The sequence below is a fragment of the Pteronotus mesoamericanus genome, unplaced genomic scaffold, assembly GCF_021234165.1.
Source record: "Pteronotus mesoamericanus isolate MK-2021 breed Mesoamerican mustached bat unplaced genomic scaffold, CSHL_Meso_final contig_1018, whole genome shotgun sequence".
NCBI classification, from domain to species: domain Eukaryota; kingdom Metazoa; phylum Chordata; class Mammalia; order Chiroptera; family Mormoopidae; genus Pteronotus; species Pteronotus mesoamericanus.
In genome coordinates, this window is record NW_026555002.1 from 4,812,959 (window position 1) to 4,836,721 (window position 23,763).

Here is a 23,763-nt window from a genome sequence, read left to right on the forward strand (position 1 = left end):
CCTGTGACAGCTGGTTTGTGCCAGGGTCGGGCATCTCAGTTCCACCTGAACTGGAGGGTGTCGTAAATGTTTACCAAGGCTGGGAGGAAACGCTGCGAGCCACAGGCCCTGGCTTAGGCCCCTAGTGTGCCCACGCCGGGCCCAGGATGGGTCAGCAGTGTTAGGAGGAGAGGTGGGCGGGCGCCCCAGGGCACGCCTGTCCTGGCTGAGGCAGTTGGGGAGGCAGGGGGCAAACCTCCGTCAGCAGAAACCTAAGCTCACATTGTGCCTGAGCTGGCCTATCCCAGCCCACCCCCACCCATTCGCCAAGGGGCACCTGGCAGAGGAGCCGGGAGGAGCAACTACAAGAGCCCGTATGCAACGTGGTGGGCCAGCCAGCTCTGCTTGGCGTCCGGGAGCAGCGACAAGCTCTCCAGAGCAGGAACAGCATTTCTACACCTTCAGCCCAAGGCCATGTTGGCAAAAGGCAGCCTCAGCAGGCAAATTTGGAAAGGTGCCTGTGCCTGCCACCCCGCCACGGCCTCAGGGTGGCTTCGTGGGGGTCTGGCAGCATCTGAGTCTCCACAGAGCAGGGAGGGGGTCAGCGGCGGACCCGTGCTGTGAGGACATACGGCGGTGACCTTGAAGCCGCTCCACTTGTTTCTCCCTTAGCATCTGCCTGGTCGGAGCCCGTTACAGCCTGAGCAGCTGCCCCAGGCTCCCGCCTCTCGGGAGAATGGCGCTGGCCCAGAGTGGCCAGGGAGTGGCCGTGTCTCTGAGAGCGGAGGGGGGCTTTAGCTCCCCCAGGATGGGAATGGACCCACCTCACCCATCCAGGCACCCTTACCAGTCAGGCCCCTCGAGATCAGAGTGGGACAAAGGATAGTCATCATGGAAGGCATCCCCATTGCTCAGCCAAGGCTCAGAAACGGCCCCCTCCCCCGCCTTTACAGATGATGAAATACAAAGTCAGTGGTGTCCATAGCGGGAACCTGAGGGCCAGCGCTCACCGTGGCTCCCTGCCCTTGCACATTTCTTTCTGTGCACATTCTGCAGCCCTTTCTTCCCCTGCTAAGTGTGCGTGTTTTGGGGATACGGGCAGTGGGTGGCTTCAGGATCACCGTGTACAAGGTGCCTGGTGTAGTCAATACTGATCTTCTGATAACATTGCCTGCTCAGTCCAGCTCCCTGCCAGCCCCTCTCCGGCTGAGAAAGATGAACCAAGGGCTCAGAACGGGTGCAGTGAGAGCGTGGAAACATGGGTTTCACGCCCAGATCACGCCCTCAGTGGGACCCTGCAGGTGGAAAGGCTCCGGTGATGACTGGCGTGGAGGCTGCTCAGCTCGCCAGGCTCCGGTTGTGCTGAGTGAAGAAGGCCTGTGATGGTGACCTGGCATTAGGGGCGACAGCGAAACCCTCACCTCATAGCCCAGGAGACGCCCCTTATTGCTGGTACGGGCAGCTGGAAGCAGTGCTCACCAGCAGAACTTTCTGTGCTCATGGAAACGTCGCTCTCCAGTACAGTAACCACATGTAGCTGTTAAGCACTTGAAGTGTGGCTAGTGAGACTAAGGAACTACATTTAAAATTTTATTTTATTTTAATTAATTTTAAGTCACGTTTAAATAGCCACACGTGGTTAGAGGCTAACATTTTGGATGGCACAGGTCTAGAGGGTGTGCTATCATCATTTTTTTGCAAAGCTGATTTCCATGGCCTTCTTGACAACTTGGCTGACATTGGTTCTCCACCTTAGACAGTGACAGGACAGGGGCACTAGCTGCGGCAGACACCGTTGGTTTCCTACTCACTGTCATGCTTACAGAGCCCTGATTTTTTAAAAGAGGCAACGGGCCCAGGCTTGTAACTAACCACAAGTAGATGAAGTCATCCTTGACACTGACGTTCCTCTTTACCAGCGATTGGTCTTAGGGTAGGCATGTGACTTAAGTCCAGCCAGTCCCGCACAAAGAGGAAGTCCCTGGGGAGACTTCCGGGAAAAATTTCCTTCCTGACTATGGCAGGCGAGTAGCCTTATTTGCCTCATCATCTTCCTTCTTGCATGGGAATCTGTTGTGTGGACTCGCTATTCGGGGCTATGGCAGCCATATTGTCATCATGAGGGAAAGGCCAAGACAATTCATATTTTTCTATGAATTGTTAACGATACGTGGGCAACCTCAGGGCACCCATGCTCTATTAGAGCATCCGAGGCATCTCACCAAGCCTAGACGTGATAGCGCCGCTGTGGCGGACCACCACGGTGTCTTGTAAAGCAGTGACGTGGTCAAGGTCCATCCAGCCCAGAGCCCAGAAGCAAAATGGAGGAACCGTCTGCTGCCCACTTTCTCCCGACACTTCTGCACTGGCTGGATGGGAGAGCTCCGCAGAACTGTGTGAGGACTCATCCCCCCGCCCCTACACACCCTCACTCATTCACGGCATACCAGCACCTGTGCTCCTTCCTAAGCTACGGTCTCCCTTAGATTTACTCTTTGTTGAGGAGGGGCCTCCAAGGGCTTCCCCTGCTCCCTGCCTGTCGCAAAGCCCACACTTGTTGGGTCACAGGGCCAGTGTTCGGATTCTGCCTGAGGTCTGGGTATGTATTCCAACTCCACGCCCAGGCATTGGAGAAGCAACGGGTTCAGGGTTCCACCAGGCCTACTGCAGGTGAGGCTGCCGTCCACTCCATTTATCACCCAACGTGGTGGCGTTCTGGTTCCCCAAGTACGAGTGTTCATTCAGAACTAGTGTCCCAAATCTCCTGAAAGTTCCGGTCCATTCCTTTCCCCAGGGCACGGTTTCCCTGAACTGCGGTCAGATTCCCTGCGGGGAAAGCAGAAGACAGACAGAACACAGCCGTACCTTGGTACGCATCAGCTTCAGAGCTGGTCAAGCCCTGTACTTGTAGCATTTTGACAAGAAAGAAAATGTTTCAGCACTTGGCACTTGCTAGAACTCGTAGGAGTCACGATGCCACTCCGCAAGAGAAAATGCTCCGTTGTGTTCGGTGCTCATCGGTCACGAGTTCTGGAAAGAATTAACGACGTGCACTGAGGTACCATGGTGTGTGTTTGATGTTATCACATGGTCTTTTCTTAAGAGGACCCGGTACCCATTTAATTCAAGGGACTGTGAACTGACACATCAAAGAAATCACTCTGTCACTCTGGGATCTCCAGCTGAAATCAGACAGACCATCTTGATGGCAGTATCTCCCCAGTGACAATCTGCTTGGGGGGCCAACCCTGGCGTCATTGCTGGCGGCCCCTCAGGGTTATGCTGTTGAACTGCAGTCTCAGCTGCAGCTGCTGTGGGTTGACCACAGGGACTTTGCATCACTCCTTCACAATTCAACGTCCTTGGCAGGAGCCCCCGATTGGCTAAGCTTGGGTCACATGACCACAAGCTGTACTTGTTATAAAGAAGCTGGGGTGAGAATATGTGATTCCCAGTTGGCTTCTATAGGGAGGAATAGTAAGAGCCTTGCCTTTCACCTGCCTTAAATGCTGTCTGGCCAAAATGTTGGTGACTTTTATCTTCACTTTTTACTCATCTATGTCGGTGGGCTTTCTTTCTTCCTCACGTTTTTTAATTGGCGTATAATTGACATTTAACATTATATTAGTTTCAGGTGTGCAACGTCATGATTTGTATAGATTGCAAAATGATCACCACAATAATTAATATCTGTCACCATACAGTTACACTTTTTTCTATAATGAGCATTTATTACAGGTGTAGTTTTTTTCATTTTTTTTTCTAAGATTTTATTTATTTACTTTTAGAGAGAGGAGAACGGAGGGAGAAAGAGAAGAAGAGAAACAGCAATGTGCATGAGACACATTGATCAGTTGCCTCGTGCACGTCCCCAACCAGGGACCTTGACTGCAACCCAGGGATGTGCCCTGACAGGGAATCGAACTGGCAACCTCTTGGTTCACAGGTGGTGCTCGATCCACTGAGCCACACCAGCCAGGGCTACAGGTATAATTTTCAAAAAGGAGTCTGTCTTTTGTATATTTTTCAACCAACCAGTTCCAAGGTTATAATTATTATACACGTTTGGCAGGGAGCATTAAAAATGGTTTAGGGGCCTGAAAGGTCAGGAACGCTAGCCTAAGACCTTGGGGACTCGGCCATTGCTGTGTGCAGCTGGGTCTGACATGGCCTGCCCGGGTCCTGCCTGGGTGGCCTCTCTTCAGGCTCCTTGACTTTCAGAAGACTGCTCCCAGCCCAGCACCTGTTCAAACACTGGGGCCTGCACCCAGCCTGCAACAGGATATTCCGGGTCCTTATCAGGTCAGAGCTGCAGGCCCAAGCTCATGCTCGTTTGCCATTGAACAAAGACTTGGTCGAGCTAAAAAACATGTGCGAACTTGTCTGAACGGCAGTCACGCAGGGATTCCTGCGGGAGCGCTCTAGTTCTCGTTGGCATTTATTTTGGGATTGAATGCTACACCTTGGATGGTCAGGTGCTTTCCGCCCCTGGAAGGGCTGTTTGGTTTGAGCTGACATCGAGTCACGTGATTGACTTAAATAAGGGAGACCGTCAGCACCGATCCCATGACACTCATTGTTTTATTCACCATAGGACATTTTTAGGACCTTGTTCACTACATTACATGGGCTCTCTGGATGAAAGCATGCAGAAGAAATGCCTTTCTGGTCTTGGAATTAAATACTGGATTTATTATTTTATCTAATGGACATTGTGAGGAGTGCCGCTGATCTTGTTTCTTTCTTTGCATGGGCTACCAGGAAGCTCAGAATCAGATTGTGGCCCATAACTAGCAAGTGCAGAGGACTCTCAGTGCAATCATTTTGCATATTAATCATAGTCCTGGCTTCACATTTCTTCTAATCTTATTTTCCCTCTTCCTAATGTCCTATGTGTTTTTTAAAATAATTTTTTATTTTTCAATAGATATTATATTAGTTTCAGGTGTCCTATTGTGATTTTTAAATGAAGTGTTTTATTGACATATTTTGTAAACCAGTTTAAATTTAGTTTAAAAATTTTTTTTAGTCAGGACAAGATAAAAATAAAGATACACATAAAGTATTTTAAATGTTATATTTTCCCTTGGACTGTTATACTGAATTCTGTGCCATTGTCTAATCTTGGAAGGTCAGAGATTTTATTCAGTTCGAAGTTTTCATTTCCGTCTTTGAGACTAGTCATTTTGTCACCACTTCTGTGGTTAATGCGGTAGAAAGAATTGTCATCTACTTGCATAGTTTCAAAACTTTTCTTCCATCTGACATTACCTTGATACCTGTACAGTAATTATGAACTTATCTTTATTCTCTGGAGAGCGGAATGGGATTCAGAGATTCATGTAATCATGTAGTTTTATAATCCTCTAAGAAGAATTCTTTTTCTTTAAGATTTTACTTATTTTCAGAGAGAGGGGAAAGGAAGGAGAAAGAGAGGAAGAGAAACATCAATGCGTGGTTGCCTCTCATGCACCCCCTACTGGGGACCTGGCCCACAATGCAGGCACGTGCCCTGACTGGGAATTGAACCTGCAACTCTTTGATTCTCAGGCCAGCACTCAATCCACTGAGCCACACCAGCCAGGGCCTCTAAGAATTCTAAGAATTTCAAGTATTTAAGCGCACGCGCTCTCTCTCTCTTCTCTCTCTCTCTCTCTCTCTCTCCATGGACCTGGGACACCTCAACATCAAAAAGTCACTCTTTTGTCTTAGAGGCAAACTTGCAAAGGCCAAACTGCTGTCAGTGAACCTCAGAAGAGCCTGCAGTGGCCTCCAGCTCCCCTGGCCACCAGCAGATATGCCAGGACCTAAAGCCTCTGTCCTTGTTCACAGAAGAATATATAGATTCATCATGGTGTAATTCTAAAGGCAGTGATCACAAGCCTCTTCTCAGCATGTTTCTTATAGAAAAAAGAACAACCCAGAAGAAAAAACAATGAAAAAGAAAAAAATACTGTCCAGTTTCTTATTATTAGCAATGAGGGGGTGAGCCTTCCAGGTTTTTAACAAAATGCTTGTTATAGGTAACAAACATTTATTGAGAGCCCAATACGTGTAGAATGCTGCTTTGTGTCCTGGAGGGTAGCAGTGTTCCAAATGTGGACGAAAAGGGGATTCTATGGGAAGTCACCTCACCGGTCGGTTTTCGTTACTGGGCAGGTTTGTGGGTAGTCACACCCCAGGCATATAAGTTCTTTAGTAAAAAGCTTATCTTTGCTTTAAGCAGGGCCTGTCCACCGTTTCTGGGCATCTAGTTTGATACACCTTTCTTAGAAAGGTCTCTATTGAGACACCTCAAGTGAAACCACCCTCAACAGAACACATCATTTTATCTGTCCAAGTCCTGCCTTGCTTTCTCTTGCCTTCATGGAATCTTCCTCATGTTCTCTCCTCAATGTGAAAAGCATAAAATAAGCTGCGAACTATCATTCTAATGAAGCTTTTTTTCTTTTTTCAGTCTACCGAGACCTTGCTTCCAGGTTAATACTTTATTTGGCTCAAGTAAAATCTTATAAAAATTCTTTATAGGCTTGGATGTTCGTTTGTGAACACAAACTAGCCAGTCTCTCCTCTATACTCCTGCTACAGATCTCACAGCTCATTACACATCTAAACAAACGGGGTCACACAGCACGTGTTGTTCTGACATCTGCTTTTCTACCTGGACCATAGAGTCCGGATATCCTTTGATGTCAACACCTGTGGGCTGATATTTCCATTTCAAAAAACCAAGCAGTGTTATGTATATGATGAACTACGCTTTATTTTAACCAGCGCCTAATGTTGTGAACTTTTATGCAAGTATAAAAAGCCTTCCTATGGACAGCCTTCCACATACAGGCTGTGCACTGGTCTTATGACCTCAAGGTGTGCCCTTATATCACCCTCAGATGCACCAACATAGAAAAAGGGCTCCAAGTCGCCCATCATCTTTCTGCTAGCTCAGTGACTTCAGCTCTTCCTGGGTAGCGTTTCTGTGTTTTAAGTGCTTTTAGATCAAAATAATCCTTATGCCAGCCCTGACCGGTATGGCTCAGTTGGTTGGACACTGTCCCTCAAAGTGAAAGGCCGCTGGTTTGATTCCCGGTCCGGACACATGCGCTCGGGGCACGTGCCTGGGTTGCAGGTTCAGTCTCCGGTGGGGGAGTGTTTGAGAGGCAACTGATTGATGTTTCTCTCTCACACCGATGTTTCTCTCCCTCTCTAAAAATAAAAATCTTTAAAAAAATAATCCGTATGCCAAAGTGGCGTATTTTGGAGTGTCATATTCCACCATCTTTCACAGCCCCGGGTGCTGTCGGCGGTCTTCACACAACCACAAGGAAAGTCGGTCTCCGTGTGAAGCTGACTTTGTGGACATCACAGTGGGGAAGAGGAAAGAAATGAGGCCTTTGGAGTACGCCCACCGCAAAGCTGGCTCTATCTGTAGACTCTACAGGCCGCGCGCTGCTGCTCCCCTCGCCGTCCACGCCTGAAGGAGCCAGGATCCCGCTCCTCTGAGAGTGGGTCTGACCCGCATCACGGCCAGCATTCACCAAGCAGCACTGTGCGCCGGCGCTACGCTGAGCCCGCGGTCCCATTTGATTCCTCGTGACACAGATGACGGGACACCACGCAGCTGTTCAAATGAAGTGTTGCATGGAAAGACGTCCATGAGAAGCGAGAAGAGCAATGGCATGTTGTGAAATCCTGTGTCATCAAGGGAAAAATTTCCACTTTAACCTAGTAGTCTCTTGTTTGGGGGTGTAAAAGTTAGCGAGAAGGGAGAAGGAATCCTGTCTTCTTCAGTAATCTCAACTTGAATCTCATCTGCCCCTGAGGGAGGGGAGGGCGCCCCCCTCCTCCAGGGCCAGCCCCTGGGGAGGAAAGCCGGCTGGCAGCACCTGCAGCAAGGCCGAAGGGGCCTAGTCTTTCAAATGCCAAGGTGGGGGCTGGAGGCGGTATGGGGAGGGGTGTCGGGGGGCACCGACAGAAATACAAGGCTTAAAACACCCAATGCTTATGCACACGTCATCCCAAAGGGGGTCCATTCCTCGGGGGAGGGGCTGACACTAGAACCTCCTAGTCCAGTGGGGTGAAGGGAACAGGCAGACAGGACCCCTGAAGTGGGGGGTTTTGCTCATGAGCGCCGCGCACATCACTGGATTGGAGTGTCTGGTGGGCAACGAGTCTGTCTCGTGGAGGCCCCTGTCGACCAGGACTAGCGTAAGCACCAGCGCAGGGCCGAATGAACGAGAGAGGGAAGGGGGCCAGGCCAAGTCGAGGGTGAGACACAGACAGCAAAAATGGGGGCTTCCCCTGGGCACACCGCCCAGGAAGTGCCGCCCTAGAGACTGTGTACCCTCCTTGCTGTTGTCAACCCTGACTTTACAGCTGGAAGTTCTGCTTTCCGGCCAGTTCAGGGTTTCTCCTTTAAATGTAAATATTATTTTTAAGGAGTCCCCAGCCCAGGAAAATCTTGATATGCTTAACTGCTCTCAGTGGGAATGTGCAACTTTAAAGTGTTTGAAAAGAATCGACTTCTGAGGAATTTGCATGTTCAGAAAGCTTTCACCAGAGGCCTGGTGATGGAGCTTGTGAATGGAGTCTTTCTGTATTCGCTGCTCCGTGTGAACGGTATGGGAGGAGTGAGAGAAAGGATGCAAATTGCGCTCCCCTCCCTGACCGCCCCTTCCCGTGGCTGCGGCTGAGGGGGACGGGCAAGGCACGCTTGCCAAGAGCCAAGGAGGATTCTGGGATGTGTGTGCTGAGTCTCCCCTGCAGGTTTCCAGGGAGCTGGTTTGCATGAGGTAAACATGCATCCTGATTCCCAACACCAAGGGCCACTGTTCCGTGCTCTGCTGCCTCCTCTGGCCTCGAGGATGGGGTCTTGTGGGGAGGGGCAGAGTAGCTGTGGGGGAGGAAGAAACTTCCTCTACTCTTCTAGGTTCTTCTGGCTGGTCTAATATTCAAATAGGCATAAGACAAATTAACAAGAGAAAATGACCAAATTTAATTCCATACATACATATGGGAAGCCCACATACATGAGAATCAGAGACTCTACCGACTTGGGAGGTTCAGAGACCTCCCAAATGAAAAGGAGAATGAGGTTTAAATGGTATTCTGAGCAAGGGATGAGGTCAGGCGCCTGGGGAGTCAGAGGGCAGAACGGTCATTCAAAGGGGGAAGGTCATTCAAAGGACAATAAGAAGAGCAGATGTTCAGTAATTAGAAGTTTGCTTCGCTTTATAAAAAGTGTATAAACGTTATCTCTGGTAATAACTGTTATTATGGACAAGGCCCCAAATTTGAATTCATTAAGGGAGAGGTAAATGTTTCTTGTGAACCCGCAGCATCTGTTAGCCTTCAGCTCAAAAAAATCCACATGCCAAAGTGGCCCCTCTCGGGGAGGTCTGTTCTGAATCCTTTGTAGCCCAATGGGCAGCGTTGGCTGGGGTGAAGCCTGGCCCTTCGTTTTTTTGTGTGGGATTCAGCCCCACACGCAGATGAGCTCCTTTTCCATCTGTTCTCACTTCAGTGGGGACCTGTGGCGGCTACAGCACAATTCTTGCTGCAGGTTCTGTGTGTGTACCTGGGACCGAAGAGCTGGGGGTCCAGGCGTAGAACTTCCGGTTGCCCCTGGGGACCCATTAGCATGCAGCGGCCATTGTTTCAGGCGAGTTCATTCTAAGACCAGCCTATGCACTAGTCCAAGAAGTTACCCTGGATTTTACTTCTGATATTAAGTAACTAAATAAGGTAATAAGTGGATAACCACCTAGCAGAACAAAATGCCTCCACCTGTGGCCTCCTTCCCCTTGAAAAATGTTACACTATACCCCATTTTTCTTTCTTTCTGTCTTTTCTTCCCTTTCTCCCTCTCTCCATCTGTCCCTCTCTTCCTTTTTTCTAATTCAAGCAAAGTATTATTGACTTTCCTCTATCTGCCAGCCACTGTTATTTGAGTTGGCGATATTTGAGTGCACAATACAATCAAGAGAGCCCAGGCTGGTAGAGCTTACAGGCTGGAGGAGGGAGACAGGCGAGAAATACTCCCCATAAGCAGTAAGTGAACTTCACAGCAGGTAGAAGGTACTGAAGGCCGCAGGGGAGGGGAGTGGGTGGGGTGTGCAGGTTAAGCAGGGTGGTCAGGGTGAGCGTCATTAAGAAAAGGACATTTGAGCCAAGAATTGAAGGCCAATGTAGGGGAGAAAAAAATAACTTTTTCTTCCACCCTTCAAAGTTCTCAACTGGGGCTTCTATAATAAAAAACAAATTAATATGAGAAAAAATTATACAAACTTATCTGAAATAAGCTTTTAGGGACATGGGGGCTTTCTTAAAGAAATGAAGACCTGAAGAGGCTCTTAAACCTGAGCATTTCGATGCCAGTTTGATGATGATTGGAAAATGTGATAGGACATAAGGATGCTCCTTTCCTCTGGGTGTCGGGGGTGGGGCACCTCTCACATGAGGGGCATATGACCTGCTTCAGGGGAAGGGCACAGAGTCCCTCCTGCACCTGCTGTGTCTCCAATTCCTTCAGCTTAAGGCAGCCGAGGGTCATGTGGGGAGGTGTGGAGAGCAGGACCAATTACACGGCACTGGTCCCTTCGAGATAGCATAGAGTACACAAAACGGAATGGAGTCACATATGTCAACCAAGATGGCCGTCAGTCAGCCACGATGCTTTGGTTCAAGAAGAAAACTACTTAAGTAATGCTAGACACATCTGGCAAGGAGATATACCTACGATACCTGCACAGGTGACCAGAACAGCTGTATATGCAGAGCGGGACCCATAGATAGGCTCCTGGGGAAGTTCCCCACTTGGCATCAGGGGAACCAAGACACTTATCAAGAGACCCAGAAGCATGGAGCCCACCACTCTCAAGGTATAACCGAGGCAGGCTCCGGACCACTGTGGAGACAGCCGAGCTCCACGACCCAGAGCGCTGCTCCACGCCACGCTGCTCTCCCTTGGCATCGGCCACCGGAGGCTCTGCCCTGCTAGACTGAGGACTTCCCCTGCCCTGTTGCCCACCTGGCTCCGGAGGTCCTTCCTTGAAGGAGGCTGACAACTCCCTTGCCCACCGTGCTGACTCCCGGACCTGAAACTGAGACTCTGGGATTTGGGTTCATCATCCCCCATTGGTTGCTGTGTGTGTGTGTGTGTGTGTGTGTGTGTGTGATATTCCCTCTTAGATTGTTGGAGTGCGAGTACGATATTAATGTATGTTGATGTTCTACTTTGAGAAACGTGCGTTCAATAAAAGCTGAGTGAACAGCATAGTTACCTTGTGTGACTCTTGTCTATTCCTTGGTGCCGGGCTGCTGACAGGCAGCCAGCCGAGCGGTTGCCCGGCTGCCTTACTTGACAGACTATATCGCGAACATCTGCTGGCGGCAGGAGGGTGCCTGGCACTGGCTAGAAACAGCAGGGAGCTCTAGCTGGAGTGGAGGAGGCCGGCAGCACAGGAAATGCAGTTAGAGGGGAACAGGGGCCTGGTACGGACCCAGCTCTTACCCTGAGATGAAGAGACACTGGTGGATTAAAAAAACAAAACAAAACAAAAACAACTTTCTTATGGAAAGTTTCACAAATAGGCTGACAAAGTTTCTCTCTTTGAGCTCACGGCTCCTCTAGACCTTGACTTTAGTCTGTATCCTTGGCCTGTTTAGTCCAATTTCAATGGGAATTCTGTTGGATCAGTTTGGCCAGAATCTACCTTTGGTATCCAACCGCATTCCTCACCCTTCGCCCTGACCTGCTTAGTTAAGTGTCCTGTTAAGTCACTTTAGCCAGAACCCCTGCCGGGGCCACCATGTTTCCTCTTAGTAATTTTCCATCCACGGACCGCACCCGGCTTCTTGGCTATAAATCCCCACTTGTCCTTGTATTCAGAATGGAGTTGGTGCTAATTAACATGCCAGAAAAAGGAGCTAAGTATCTTCAGTCAGAGGAGTGAGACAGACCAGAGGCAGCAGCTGCGGGGCCCTTCCATCCTGACCTGCAGGACAGGACCGAGCATGACCTCACTCCTCCCGGAAGTCAGCATTTTTCTTTGCGAGGCTGGCATCCCAGGAAAGGTTCTGGTCACTCCAGGGGTGCCCTCTCCCAGTCTACCGGCACCTGTTAGGAAAGGAAACCCTGGGATTGGGAGGTGGTGGGTGGGCTCTGGGTTCTTGGCGACTGGCCCGGCCCACCTGCCCCATCACACCTGCACTGTTGCTTCCTGCCTTCCCAAGGGCCGTCCTGCTCGTTCTAGCCTGAGCAGCGTTCAGAGGCGCAATAGGTCACAGGGGCTCTGTGCCCGCCTTTCCTTGAGTTCAGGGCTGCCTGCCCCCCTCTTCACATCCCCTGGCCTTGCCTGCTGTTTTAGGCATTCTGGGCCTCCAACATCCGCCGCTGCATGCCTTTGCCTGCGGTCTTCCTCTCTAGAGCGGCTGAAAGCGCAGGGGAATGAACCACCTCCCTCCCAGCAGCCCGTAACTGCTGACTGGCAGGACGGGCGTGGACACCGTCCCCCTTGGGCGGGATTTTTCTGAGCTGCGCGCTCTGTTCCTTAGAATTGCCCCAGCAAGGTTAAGCTTTGGTGGCCCTCAGTGGCTGCTGAGACTGTCCTTTCTCTTCTGTTTCACATGTCTCTTCCTTATGGTATTTCCTGGGGTCACCTTGAACGAAGACCCTGCCTCAGCTGCTCAGGAACGAGGCTCTGGCTGAGCGCAGCTAAGCCATCAGGACAGAGCGCAGACTGCGAGCTATGCCTCCCGGTCCCTGTGCCCCGCCCCCAGCACAGGTGCAGCATATGAAGCCGTGTCCCGTGTCCCGTGTCCCGGGTCCCATCCCGGAGGCGAGCATCCCTGGCATGGCCTTTCTTCCCCAAGGGGCGGGGCTGGAAGGGAGCCAGCACCTCCCTCCTGTTCCCACCGGCAGGGATTACCACTGGCCGGGAAGTGGAGCTGAGTAGTTATGTGAGATGTTGACTGAAGTTGTATAATTCCCGCTTTCAGAACGGGAAAATCGGAAACAGGGTGTTCCGTGAGTGTGCGAGAGAAAGCTGCCTTCACTCGGGTCTTCACTCGGGTCTTCACTCGGGTCATAGCCGCCAACAGGAGTGGCAGGGTCCCACCCTGGTTTACGGGGGCTCAGAAAGTCACCAAGCCACGCCCACCCCCGTATGGCCCTTATCCAGCCCTTTGCCAAGTCCAACTTTTCTGTGTCTGGGTAAAACACACTAAAGAAACAGAATTCTTTTGTTGTTGTTGTTCTATTTTGGTGACAAGAGAGGTTCCTGCTGGAAACTGGATCTGTAAGAAAAATAAAAGTGGAGCCATTGGCTGACACAGTCCTTCACGACACCAGAATTCTGGGGGCTCTGCAATTTTACCACCTCGTGGATGACAGTTCAGCAGCTAAGGTCGGCCGGTGGAAAAAGAAATTGCTTAGGGTTCAAATGTCTTCCATTTCTGCATCCACTCTTCCTTCCTCCAAACACAGCCACAAGGAGGCCTTGGCTTTCCTTCAGGCTGAATCAGGCTTATGCAAAGCACCGGCAAGCCCCTGGCTCAGTTCCACACCCCTGCCCCATGGTCCACGCCCACCCCCGGCCCCTCCTAGGCTGCGCTGGGGAGTTCAGTGCCTGCAAGGAGAGGAGAAGCAGCCTCTTGCTTTGACTGCCTCATTATTCACTGGTGGGATGCTGAGAAGGGCACCAAGCTTTAGGAAAGAAAGTTCTAGAAATATCTTTTCCCAGAGAGTACACTTTGCCACTGTCACCAGATGGTTTTTCACTGTGTGGACTGAGAAGGACCCCAAGCTGCCTGTCTAAGAGAGTTTAAGAGCTGAGCCTACAGAACCCAGGATGACGCAGTGTGTTCCCACAATGCGCTCCCCACCCCCAGGCGCTGACTCTCTCACCCTCAGGGTGGCTAAACCTGCTCCTCCAGCCTCTAGGCCAACGGGGGGTCGCGCTTTGAGGTTCATCCTGCACCAGCTCGGCTGGGCACACACCCGCCCTTGAAGGCACTCTGGGCTGCTGTAGAGAGCGCTGCTGGCTGCTCCCCCCAGTCCACCCTCACTTACTTCCTGGCCAGGGGCCCCTTTCAATTGGCTGCTCTGCTCCTTTGCCCAGCCTTGTCCTCGACAGAAGCAACCCCAGCCCCAGCCAGGGGAAGAGAGTAAGGATGGATCTAGACAGATCGAATCCAGCCAAGATAATTCGACCCTTATGCTATGAATTTGCTTAAGAAGGGGCATGAGACCCAATTCAGGGACTCCCCCCGCCAACCCAGTGAGAGAGTAAGTATGCCGGGGAAGGGTACTCCTGGGAAGAGTTTCTTGGCTTAAGAAGAGACAAAAGGAGGAGGTGGCTTTTTCCCTGCTTCTGGAGGTCAGGAGATGAGGCTGTGATTCTGGTAGCTTCTCCAGACATCGGCCCTTCTCTCAGCCTGCCCTCTGCTGAAGGCGTGAGAGCAGAAAGCTGAAAAAATCTCTCCCCAGCTCTCTGATGACAGTGTTGACTTGAACCCGCCCTGACACTTCCCAGCTGTCCTACTGGGTGTGAGATAATTTCCCTGTCACCATTTTGAATGAGATTTTCTGGAACTTCTACCAGGTAATCAAACTCATAATCCACTTAGCAAATCAATCTTCTAATGCCTCCCAGCATTTAGAAACCTACCAATGCAGGGGTTCTGGAACCTTCCCCATGCCCTGGGAATACTGAATGCTGAAGGGGGGCGTGGCCTGAGCCTGCCTGGCCCCAGAACCTGAGCTCACACTCGTGGACTCTGCTCTCGGGAGACTCGAACAAAACGCTTTAGCTCTAGTACAGCCTTCAGATCGCCAGCTGCCACCATCCACCCAAGCCCTGTGACCAGGCCCCGCACGGTTGCACAGCCCCTCATTTAATCCTCACAACCGTCACTCTTGGAGGTGCTTCTTCTCCCCCTTCAGGGCTGAGGCTGACTCTCAGTGTCCCCTAACACTGAGCTACCAGGTAGCAGGGTCCTGACAGAACCTACAGCTCGGTCTCCAAAGCCAGTGTCCTTCTAACCACTGCCACGGTGACAACCGCAACTAGACCCTCGAGCTGGCCAGCTCCGCCCTCCAAGCACCTTGCCTCCTGCTCCTGACAGCTCCAGGGCAGGTGTTGTGATATTCCTTATTCACAGATGAGGAAACTGAGGCTCCCACCTGCTGTGTTTTGTGAGGCTTAAGGAGCTCCTATTTGGATGCGGCAGGGGAAAATGGTGGTGGGTAAATGGAGACAAAGGTATTTGAACAAAAAAAAAAAAAAAAAAAAAAGAAGAAGAGCTCCTGTTCTTTCTGACACACTTGTCCCTTGATCAGGCCACAGAGCCCTGGAGCAGGTGCTGACCTCCCACTGGAGCTTATTTTCTGGGTTGGGCTTTCGAGGCCCTTTGAGCATCTGTTCTCACCGTGTGCCCTACTGCGGCTGCTCCCTGTCCACGTCTGTGGCTGGTGGAGGCCTGGGGGTGGCTGAAAGGCCGCCATTATCCCTGCACCATCTCTGTCGTCACTTATGAGGCACTCACTGTGGGAGGACTTGACAATGGGGACAATTGTAGCTGCTCTTGGTGCCTGCCCAGATCCCCTTCTGGGCTGGAGCGTTCTTTGTCCAGCTCCCGGGAGGTGTGCACGTTGGCTGCTAAGGACTCAGAGCTGCCCCTTTCCCCAGAGACTTGTCCTCAGCCAAATGGGAGCGCTTTTCCGCAAAGACAGGCACCCCCTCCCCCCACTCCCATTGCCAATGCTGAATGACAGACTTGCACAAAAAAGCCAACCATCTTGCTTCAAGGTGAGACCATTCTATGGTGTGATTCACGCTCCAGAGCCTGCGTGGGATCAGGCTGAGGCTGGACATCAGCTGACCTTGTCCTTGCTCTGCTCCTTCCCTTGACCTCTCTTCCCTCCCTCAGATCCTTTTTCCTCAATAAACCCAGAGCACTCGGGTCCCTGTATCAGGCTCTGCTTCTAGGGAGCCCGGCCCGACACAGGGGAGGTTTGAAGACGCTGGGTGAGGCCTGCTCCTGGCCCTTGCGCTCTGGTTGTGGAGAAAAGCAACACACACACAAAATAGTCCCCCACAACACAGGATGGACTAGGCTGGAGAAAACTGAGATTCACCAGATGGGAGGACTCACTGGAGGTGTAGTGGGGGAGGAGGGCTTCATGGACGAAAGAAGATGAGGCCATGAAGGACACGCAGGCCTTGCAATGTTGGGAGAGGGCAGAAGCTTTCTAGGCAGGAAGAAAGTTCCAAGGAAACACCTTAAGATGGGTAGGAGCTCAGCCCTCACTTTTTCCACTTCCTCCCGTCTGGTGCCTGTGACTAGGGGAACCATCCCAGGCCAGTGGGGGTTTGGGGAACTCTGTTTTGACAATCCTAGTCATGGATCTAGCATTGTCCAAGAGTGAGCAGGGCTGCTTGAGGGAGACATGCCAGACCACCGAGTCCCAGAAGGACTCACTCTGTTCTCGAACTGCCCACGGGAGTCTGGGAGGCGTGGTCCACCGCAGAGACCTCCCCGCACAGAGAGGCAACGACCCCCCCAACAACCCCGCACGTAGGGCTGGCAAGTGACGGGGCCTGGGGATGTCTTCTGCCCAAAAGGCCGTGGGCATGAAGGGGGCCCCATACCTGCTGGACTGTGCCTGGGGGGTCGTTCACAAGGACTCAATGATGTGGTAGGCAGCTCCCAGGGCCCCCAGAGCCACGGCTGCAGTCCCGAGAGTTCGGAGCACGCGAATCACGAGGGCTGGAGTGTTTTCTTGTAGGTTTTCTGCAAAGCAAAGCAGAAAGCCCGCAGGTTGAGGGAAGCTGGGCTTCAGTGCCTGTCGACGGGAAAGGGAAAACTGGGGGGAAAACTGCAGGAATACCCATCCCCCCCAAGGGAACACAGCTCCCCCGACCCCTTCCCACATAGCCCAGGGTCTGAGGACTGGCTGGTCTGGGGCGTCCGCTCCCCTGGACATTCAGGGAGCCAGGTTACGGAGGTGGTCAAGGCTGCTGTGCACCAGGCTCTGGCTAAACACCTCCCACCCCATGTCTCCTCAAGCCTCACAACAGCCCTGGGAAGGGGGCGCTGCCGTGGAGCTCCATTTGGCATGAAGAACCGACAGAACACCCACCACACCCACCACAAAGACAAGGAAAATATATGCGTATGATCATGGTTGTGAGGAAGGCTTTCACAACTGCAATATCCATTTTGATAACCATCGCCTTATAGCAGCGGTTCTTATTGGATGTGAGTGTTTTTGAAGCCAAGGGCCAACATTCCACTCTCCTGGGAAATGGAGAGACTATGGAAGCAGGTGCTGCATTTGAACAGAGTCTGTCTTGCTCCAGCTGGACCGGATCCCTGCCCCTTCCCCCACACTTTCCTACTTCTGAGCCTGGCTTTTGCCTGTTCCCCCATCGAGAATGCTCCCCCTTTAAAATAAGCCCTAGAGGGCACAAAGGTCCTTTGAGACGTGGTTGACACGACACAGTGCCCCTGGGCCCCGTTCAGGATGAGCCCTCCCTTCTCCTGGAGCTCTTCGACCACTCCTGCAGGACATGGATCGTCTGGCTCGCACCTTAGTTTCTAAATGGACACGTCTTAGCCTGCTGTGCAGTCTGTACAATTTTTAAGCGTGAAGTTCCCTGTTCTGGTTTCTCTCCTAGTACCTAGCATCCTGTGCAGATTACGCTTTCCTACCTGTTGGGTTTAAAGGGACATGACTCTATGGCACCACTTGGCACCAGATGGACAGAACTGTGAAGTGTGTAGGAGGACAGTTAATAATGGCGAGTGGCCGGCAGGTCCTTCCTGACCCACCTCCCAGGTTGCAGACTATTGTTAGGTCTAGGCATGTTCTCCCAACACACCTGGGTATTTGTCTCTCTTCATAGGCCTAAGAGGTGGTGCTTTGCGAGCAGGGGCAGGAGAGGGGGCTTGGTGGGGGGGGGGCTGGGAAGGAGAGCAGGAGGAAGGTGGGGGATGAGTGGGCTCCGCTACTGGGAGGGGTATGAGTTTCCCGAGGGGAAGGCCTCTCCCACGAACATTGGTGAGGCCCTGGGTACAGGCGGAGCTGCTTTGGGCCCAGAGCTGGGGGCAGGCGGAGGCCCCTCTCCAGCCCCAGCACACAGCCTGGCGCCACTGGAGAAGGTTCCACCTTGTGGTTTCTAGGAAGATGGAGAGAAGGCAGATACCTTGGATGATGCTGAGGGTGGGAGGCTGCCCCGCCATGGACAGACCAGCCTGGGGACATTGTTTCCTGTGGGGGCTGCTAGAAGTACCGGGGACCCTCTGTACAGGGTGGAGGTCTTGCCATTACCGTCAGGGCATGTGAGTTACAGTCAGTATTTGTGACTCAATTCCAGGGGTAATTCATAGGCAGGCCAAGCACCTAAAGCACGGAAGTAGGGTGACGGACAAACAGCATTTAATTCCGAACCTTCTGAGAGACATGGCATTTACCAAGGGCCGTGAGGGGGTGTGCCTGAGAAAGGAGGGGGAGAAGAAAAATGAACCCCCCCGAAGAAGCAGTCCCTGGTAAGGAAGAAAATCGGCACCTGTCCGTGCAGGTGGGGTACCCTGGGAGGGGCGGGCCTGCTCAGAAAGGGCCGGTGCCACACCCTAGGCTGTGGCCACCCGGAGGGAGGGGCTCTCCTTTTGGCCTAGGGATCCTGAGAGGGAGGTACTCGCGACTGCAATATCGGTGCCCAGGGCAGAGCCCGGCCCCGGGAACCATCCGCCCCGAGGGCCCAGCCCTCCACACGCTCCAGAACCTGTAGAAGGTGAGGAGGTTTGGGATTCCTCTCCCTGGCGTGGTCAGCCAGGCCCGAGGCAGAAGGACATCGAAGATGCGGCTGTGGCACAGGCCCAGGCGACGCCAGCAGGCAGAGCTGCCAGGGCAAGTGGTGCAGGAACAGAAGGGGCGCGGGACTGCCTGCGTCGGAGGCCCTGGTGGACGGAAAGGAGAGAGATGAGGGGCCCCGCTGCCTCCAGGGGCGGGGGAGAGCCTGGGAGACACCAGGGAGAAACGAACTGTATGGGAAACTGGTCCTTTTGGAGGCTGCCGCTCCCTGGGAATGATCAAACCGCGATGCCCCGCACGCCCGTGGGGCTCCATACTGCCCGTCATTACGCATCTCACTCAGCGGTCAGAACAATCCTGCGCAGGGGAATATGGTCACTCTCAGTTTACAAATGAGGAAACGGAGGCTCAAAGAATATTCGGAGGTGCCCTTGGAACGTGTAATGGAAGAAGGGGGCCTCCGTTCAGGGTTTCTAACTCTCAATTCAGTGCTCTCCTCAGGGGACGTGCAGGAAATGGTGGCAGCCGATGGCCGCCCACCCCCAAGCGGTGGCACTGGGATTCCTGTCCCTGGAGCTGCCACGCTCCCTTTTTCGGGGGTTCACTGGTTTGTCCAGAAGACACCCGCTGCTCCAGTTTACACTCCTTAAGATACTTTCCCAGATGTAGCTCCACTTGTCCTCCTGTGCAGTGGGTCCCAGCAGGGCTGAGAGATGGCACATAATCCCCTCCCCTTGCAGCTAACTGCCACTGAGGCTCCCTGAAGCCCGCGAACAGCCTTGGCGGACTCAGCGCACCTCCAGCTTAGGCCTGCCCATGACAGAGGCTCCTCCTAGACTGGGGAAGGAAGAGATTCTAAAGGCAAGACTTTTTCTTTGTTCTGTTTTTAGTTAATTTTTTTTTTGAAATGGCTATATTATTCCCATGTTCAGTGGTTTTTTTTAGTATACTCACAATGGTGTGCAACCATCGTCACTATCTAATTCCAGAATATTTTCATTTTCCACCAAAGCAACTCCGTACCCATTAGCAGTCACTGCCTGTTCCCCACTCTTCCCAGTTCCTGGCAATGGACTTGCCTGTCCTGAATATTTCAGAAATAAAATTACACAATATGTGGGCTTTTGGGGGGCTGGCTTCTTTCCCTTAGCTTAATGTCTCTGAGGTCTGTCCATGTGGTAGCATGTGTCAGCATCTCATCTCTCTTTGTTGCCAAATAACATTTCATTGTACAGCTGTCCCAGCTGTTGTTGATCCGTTCATCAGTTGAGGGACATTGAGTTGCCTTCACTTTTTGGCTTTTGTGAATTATGCTGCTGTGAACCTTCATGTACAAGTTTTTGTGTAGATGGATGTTGTTAATTTTCTTGGATATATACCCAAAAGTAGAATTGCTGGGTTCCGTGGTAGGTTCATGGTTCGCCCTTTGAGGAGCTGGCAGACTTTTCCACAGCAGCGGCACCTTTTTACACTCCCTCTAGCAGCGTGTGAAGCTTCTGATTTCCCCACAACCTCACCAACCCTTGCCGTTGTCCATCTTTTGATGAAAGATTATAGTCATTCCAGTAGGAGACGTGTGTTTTCTTGAGAATGTTATGAATGTTGAGAATGTTAGAATGTTTTTTGCGTACACAAGATTTGGACTTTAGAAAATGGCACCCTTTACTTAAAGGCCCCCATCCCTTACCTCCAACATTCCCTCCATTCTGGCTCAAAGGGAGGATGTTCTTTTGACCGAAGAGTAGGTGTCCATTGTAACCACCAAAGAGCCATCACTAGTTCCTGCTTTGCCTCCTCAACAAGCAGAACTCCTCCCTGGGAATGAGTTACGTGCATTCATTCAAAGACTTGGGAACGTAAAGTTTTGCATCCCAGAGATATCAGTTCTAAAGGTCCCAATCAAGAAACGTTTAACTCAGTGGTTAATGATCAGAACATCTGCAATTTAGAGTGTAAGACTCAAAACCATTTCCAGATGTTAAGAAGGGGTTGATTCCTAGCCACAGAAATACCGTGTCAGGATGACACCTTGGATACACTCACACCTCTTGTTTATTTTATTGTCCACACCATCCCAGGGGGCATGCTACGGCCTGGGGAGCCTGGCTGCTCGGGACCACGGAGCCACGGGCACTGGCTCACAGCAGGTCCTGGAGAGGCTCAGAGAAGGGCGTTCCTCCTCCAGGGGAGACCACCAGCCCTCTCGGGGTCAGACGGTGAGGGCTGGGGTGAAGAGTGGGGATTCTGGAGTCAGAATAGACCAAGGTTCCCCTCAGTGCTGCCAGTGCCTGCTTGAGAGCAAGTGGCTTGCCTGATTTGTTTGGGCCTCAGTTTCCTCATCTATAATATGGAGATGATAATACTAGAATGTCCTTTATAAGACTTAAGTGAGAAAATGAACATAGACGGCTGAGCTGAATGCTGGATACACAGTAAATGCCTGGTGCAGGGGTTAGTTAAACTATTACCATCATTAGTAGTAGCAGTGATGTTCACCAGCCCACCTCCTGGACGCCCCTTGCACCCCCTCTCCACACTCCGATGCCCGTTCAGACTCTGGCTACCCAGGAAGATGGGGGCCCACTTTTTCTGCACGGCCATTCCACTGTCAGAACTAATTGTTGGAGGCTTTTTAATGTTGAGCGGAGAAACCGGCCTCTGTCTTCCACAGGTGATGTTGCCAGATTTAGCGTCTAAAAACACAGTGCGCCCATGCAATATTTGGGACACACACTAAAAAAAATTTTTTTATTCATGTGTTGTTTGTCTGAAATTCAAATTTAACTGGGTGTCCTGTATTTTCCTGGCAGCCCTATCCACAGGCCCTTAGCCAGGCAACTGAGGACAACATGGAAAAACGTCTCCTCACATCTTCCCCCTTACAGACAGAGTTCCTTTAACTCCTTCCACCAAACCTCACACACCAAGTGGCTCTTGCCTTCCCCTACGTCTCTCATCCCCAACAACCTGGACTTTCTTCTCTGGATTCGATCATCTGTCTCTTTTCTGGCATATGAGGGTAGCCTGATGACTACGGAAGAAAGCAGTACGGCCACCTCCCTCATCCTGAACCATACACTTGCATCAATGCGTCCTTGGTGTTTATTTTTGAGCGGTCTCGTGGCACCTCATTCCTAATGAGAGTGCATTACCACTGAACCACGTTAAAGGTTAATATGTATGCGTGGCTGCCTCCTTCAGTTGAGTCTCAGCACGGTGAGGCATGAGAACACCCGGGAATCCTGGTCTCTTGGGTAAAAATGAAACCCAAAAACCCCTCCCAATCCACAAGCACAGTTCCAGAATACACATTAACCAGGCACCACTACCCAATAAGAACCGGCTACCAGGGTAATAACCCCGGGACTCCAGCGGCAGAAAGTCTAGAGCTGTTGAGGTGGAAATCTGCCCACCTGTTTTCCTGGATCCAGGGGACGCCTTTGGGCCAGTGTTCTGAGACAGCAGGTCCCGAGCAGACCGGCTGATTTCGGGAACTGGGAGGGCCTGGGGCACGGGCGGCTGCGGGGTGGCGCCCGGGCTGGGCGGCTGCGCGGCGGACCCCGAGCTGGACTGCTGCTGCAGCGTGGAGTTGGAGCTCTGCTGCTGCTGCGGGGTGCCGTCCGAGCTACTGTGCTGTGAGGTGGAGCCACGGCGTCTGGACTCTGCCTTCTTCTTTTTGCCCTTCTTCATGGTGGGTCCTCCCGACCTCAACGTGGACCTACATGGAGCTGCCTGATCTCCCGGCTCCCTCGTGGAGGGGCCGTTTGCCCCTGCCCTGGGGGAACACTCTGGCCGTCGGCTGGGCCCGGGCACCACAAAGAAAGGCCACCCACACCCTTCCTGTGAGGTCACAAAAGCCAGGGTGGCTCCTATGGCAGTGCCCTGGGGATAGTCTCCTCTGCTGCCACCAGCCTGCTGTCCTCCCTCTTCCCTAGCTACTGGGATGGGCAGAGGGCAGCTGCCAGCATCCTCGTGGGCTTGGGTTAAGCCTGGCCGTGGGACCTGCGACACCCTCAAGCCTCGTGATTCTGCCACCGGAGGGCCTCCTTCCGGCTCCTCTCTGCCGGCGTGTTCCCAGGTCCCTGTGTGCCATCCACTCTAAGACACACTGGCCACGGTGCTCAGCTCTGTCCCTGGTTTCCACATAACAAAAAACCCAAAACCAAAAGCCAAAGCCCCAAAACAACTTCCCCATGCATCCTGTGTTTCAGGTAACTTTACTGAAGATTTGGGGGTCCATGGAAAGCCCACGGCCTCCTACCTTTTCCGCTGTCCCCCTCAGATTACTTTACATAAAATAGCTTCCCTGTTCTTTCAAAACCTTCCCTCTTCCCTTGTGGGAAGGGGCCAGCGGGGTCTCCAACTTTGATAAGAACCCTTACACTTGGCAAGAGAATTTCTCCTAAACCCGTAACAGCTGTTTGGAAAACCACATTTTTCTCACACTCATTGCGCCAGCCACAAGACTACTTTTCAAACCCCAAACTTGTCAAGTCAATTAGGAGACTATGGATTTTTCTCGAAGTTAACAGTGTGATTTTCTTTTTAGGCTGGGAGAGAAAAAAAAGCACTTTTAAAAGACAACCTTAAGCTTCCCATTTGACTCCAACATAAAATGTGTTCACATTAGGGGACTCCACTTTTGCCACAGACGCATCAAAAGGTGGGTGAGTATTCCACTTTTAACCCCTGGCATCTGGGGGGTCCCACTCCCGCCCCAGGATAAGGTTGGGTAGGCCCAGCGAGGAGCAATCCCCACGCAAGGCCAGGCCCGATGTGAACTGTAAAGTGACAGGCAATGTTTAGTGACTCCAGAGCCTGAGAAGACCTTGTGATTCTCTTTCTGCAGAGGAGAAACTGAGGTTCAAGGTTAAATGTCTTTTCCAAAGTGCTAAACTTGGCAGTAGCAGGGTGGGGCGGCATGGAAGGGGCTAAGTTCCTGTTCAGGGCTCTGTTTTGGACTCCAGAAG

The 23,763-nt window shown here is 51.9% G+C and overlaps 1 protein-coding gene across 1 annotated transcript; it reads right to left on the reverse strand.

Moving 5' to 3' along the window:
* Positions 1-13,211: 13,211 nt before the first annotated feature.
* On the reverse strand, positions 13,212-22,483 carry SPATA3 (spermatogenesis associated 3). Its single transcript, XM_054570686.1, has 4 exons — positions 22,207-22,483; positions 18,765-18,939; positions 16,629-16,770; positions 13,212-13,272 (listed from the first exon to the last, which is right to left on the reverse strand). Exons 1-3 carry the CDS (start codon positions 22,481-22,483, stop codon positions 16,665-16,667), a joined length of 558 nt encoding a protein of 185 aa, XP_054426661.1. The 3' UTR covers positions 13,212-13,272; positions 16,629-16,664.
* Positions 22,484-23,763: the final 1,280 nt, after the last annotated feature.

Excerpts from the sequence above, each read along its gene's own strand:
- SPATA3 (XM_054570686.1), bottom strand. The coding sequence starts at position 22,483 with ATGAAGAAGGGCAAAAAGAAGAAGGCAGAGTCCAGACGCCGTGGCTCC. Across the intron at positions 18,940-22,206 it reads CCCTGGATCCAGGAAAACAG|GGCCTCCGACGCAGGCAGTC; the intron begins GTGGGCAGATTT and ends TCCGTCCACCAG. Across the intron at positions 16,771-18,764 it reads AACCTCCTCACCTTCTACAG|AAAACCTACAAGAAAACACT; the intron begins GTTCTGGAGCGT and ends TTTGCTTTGCAG.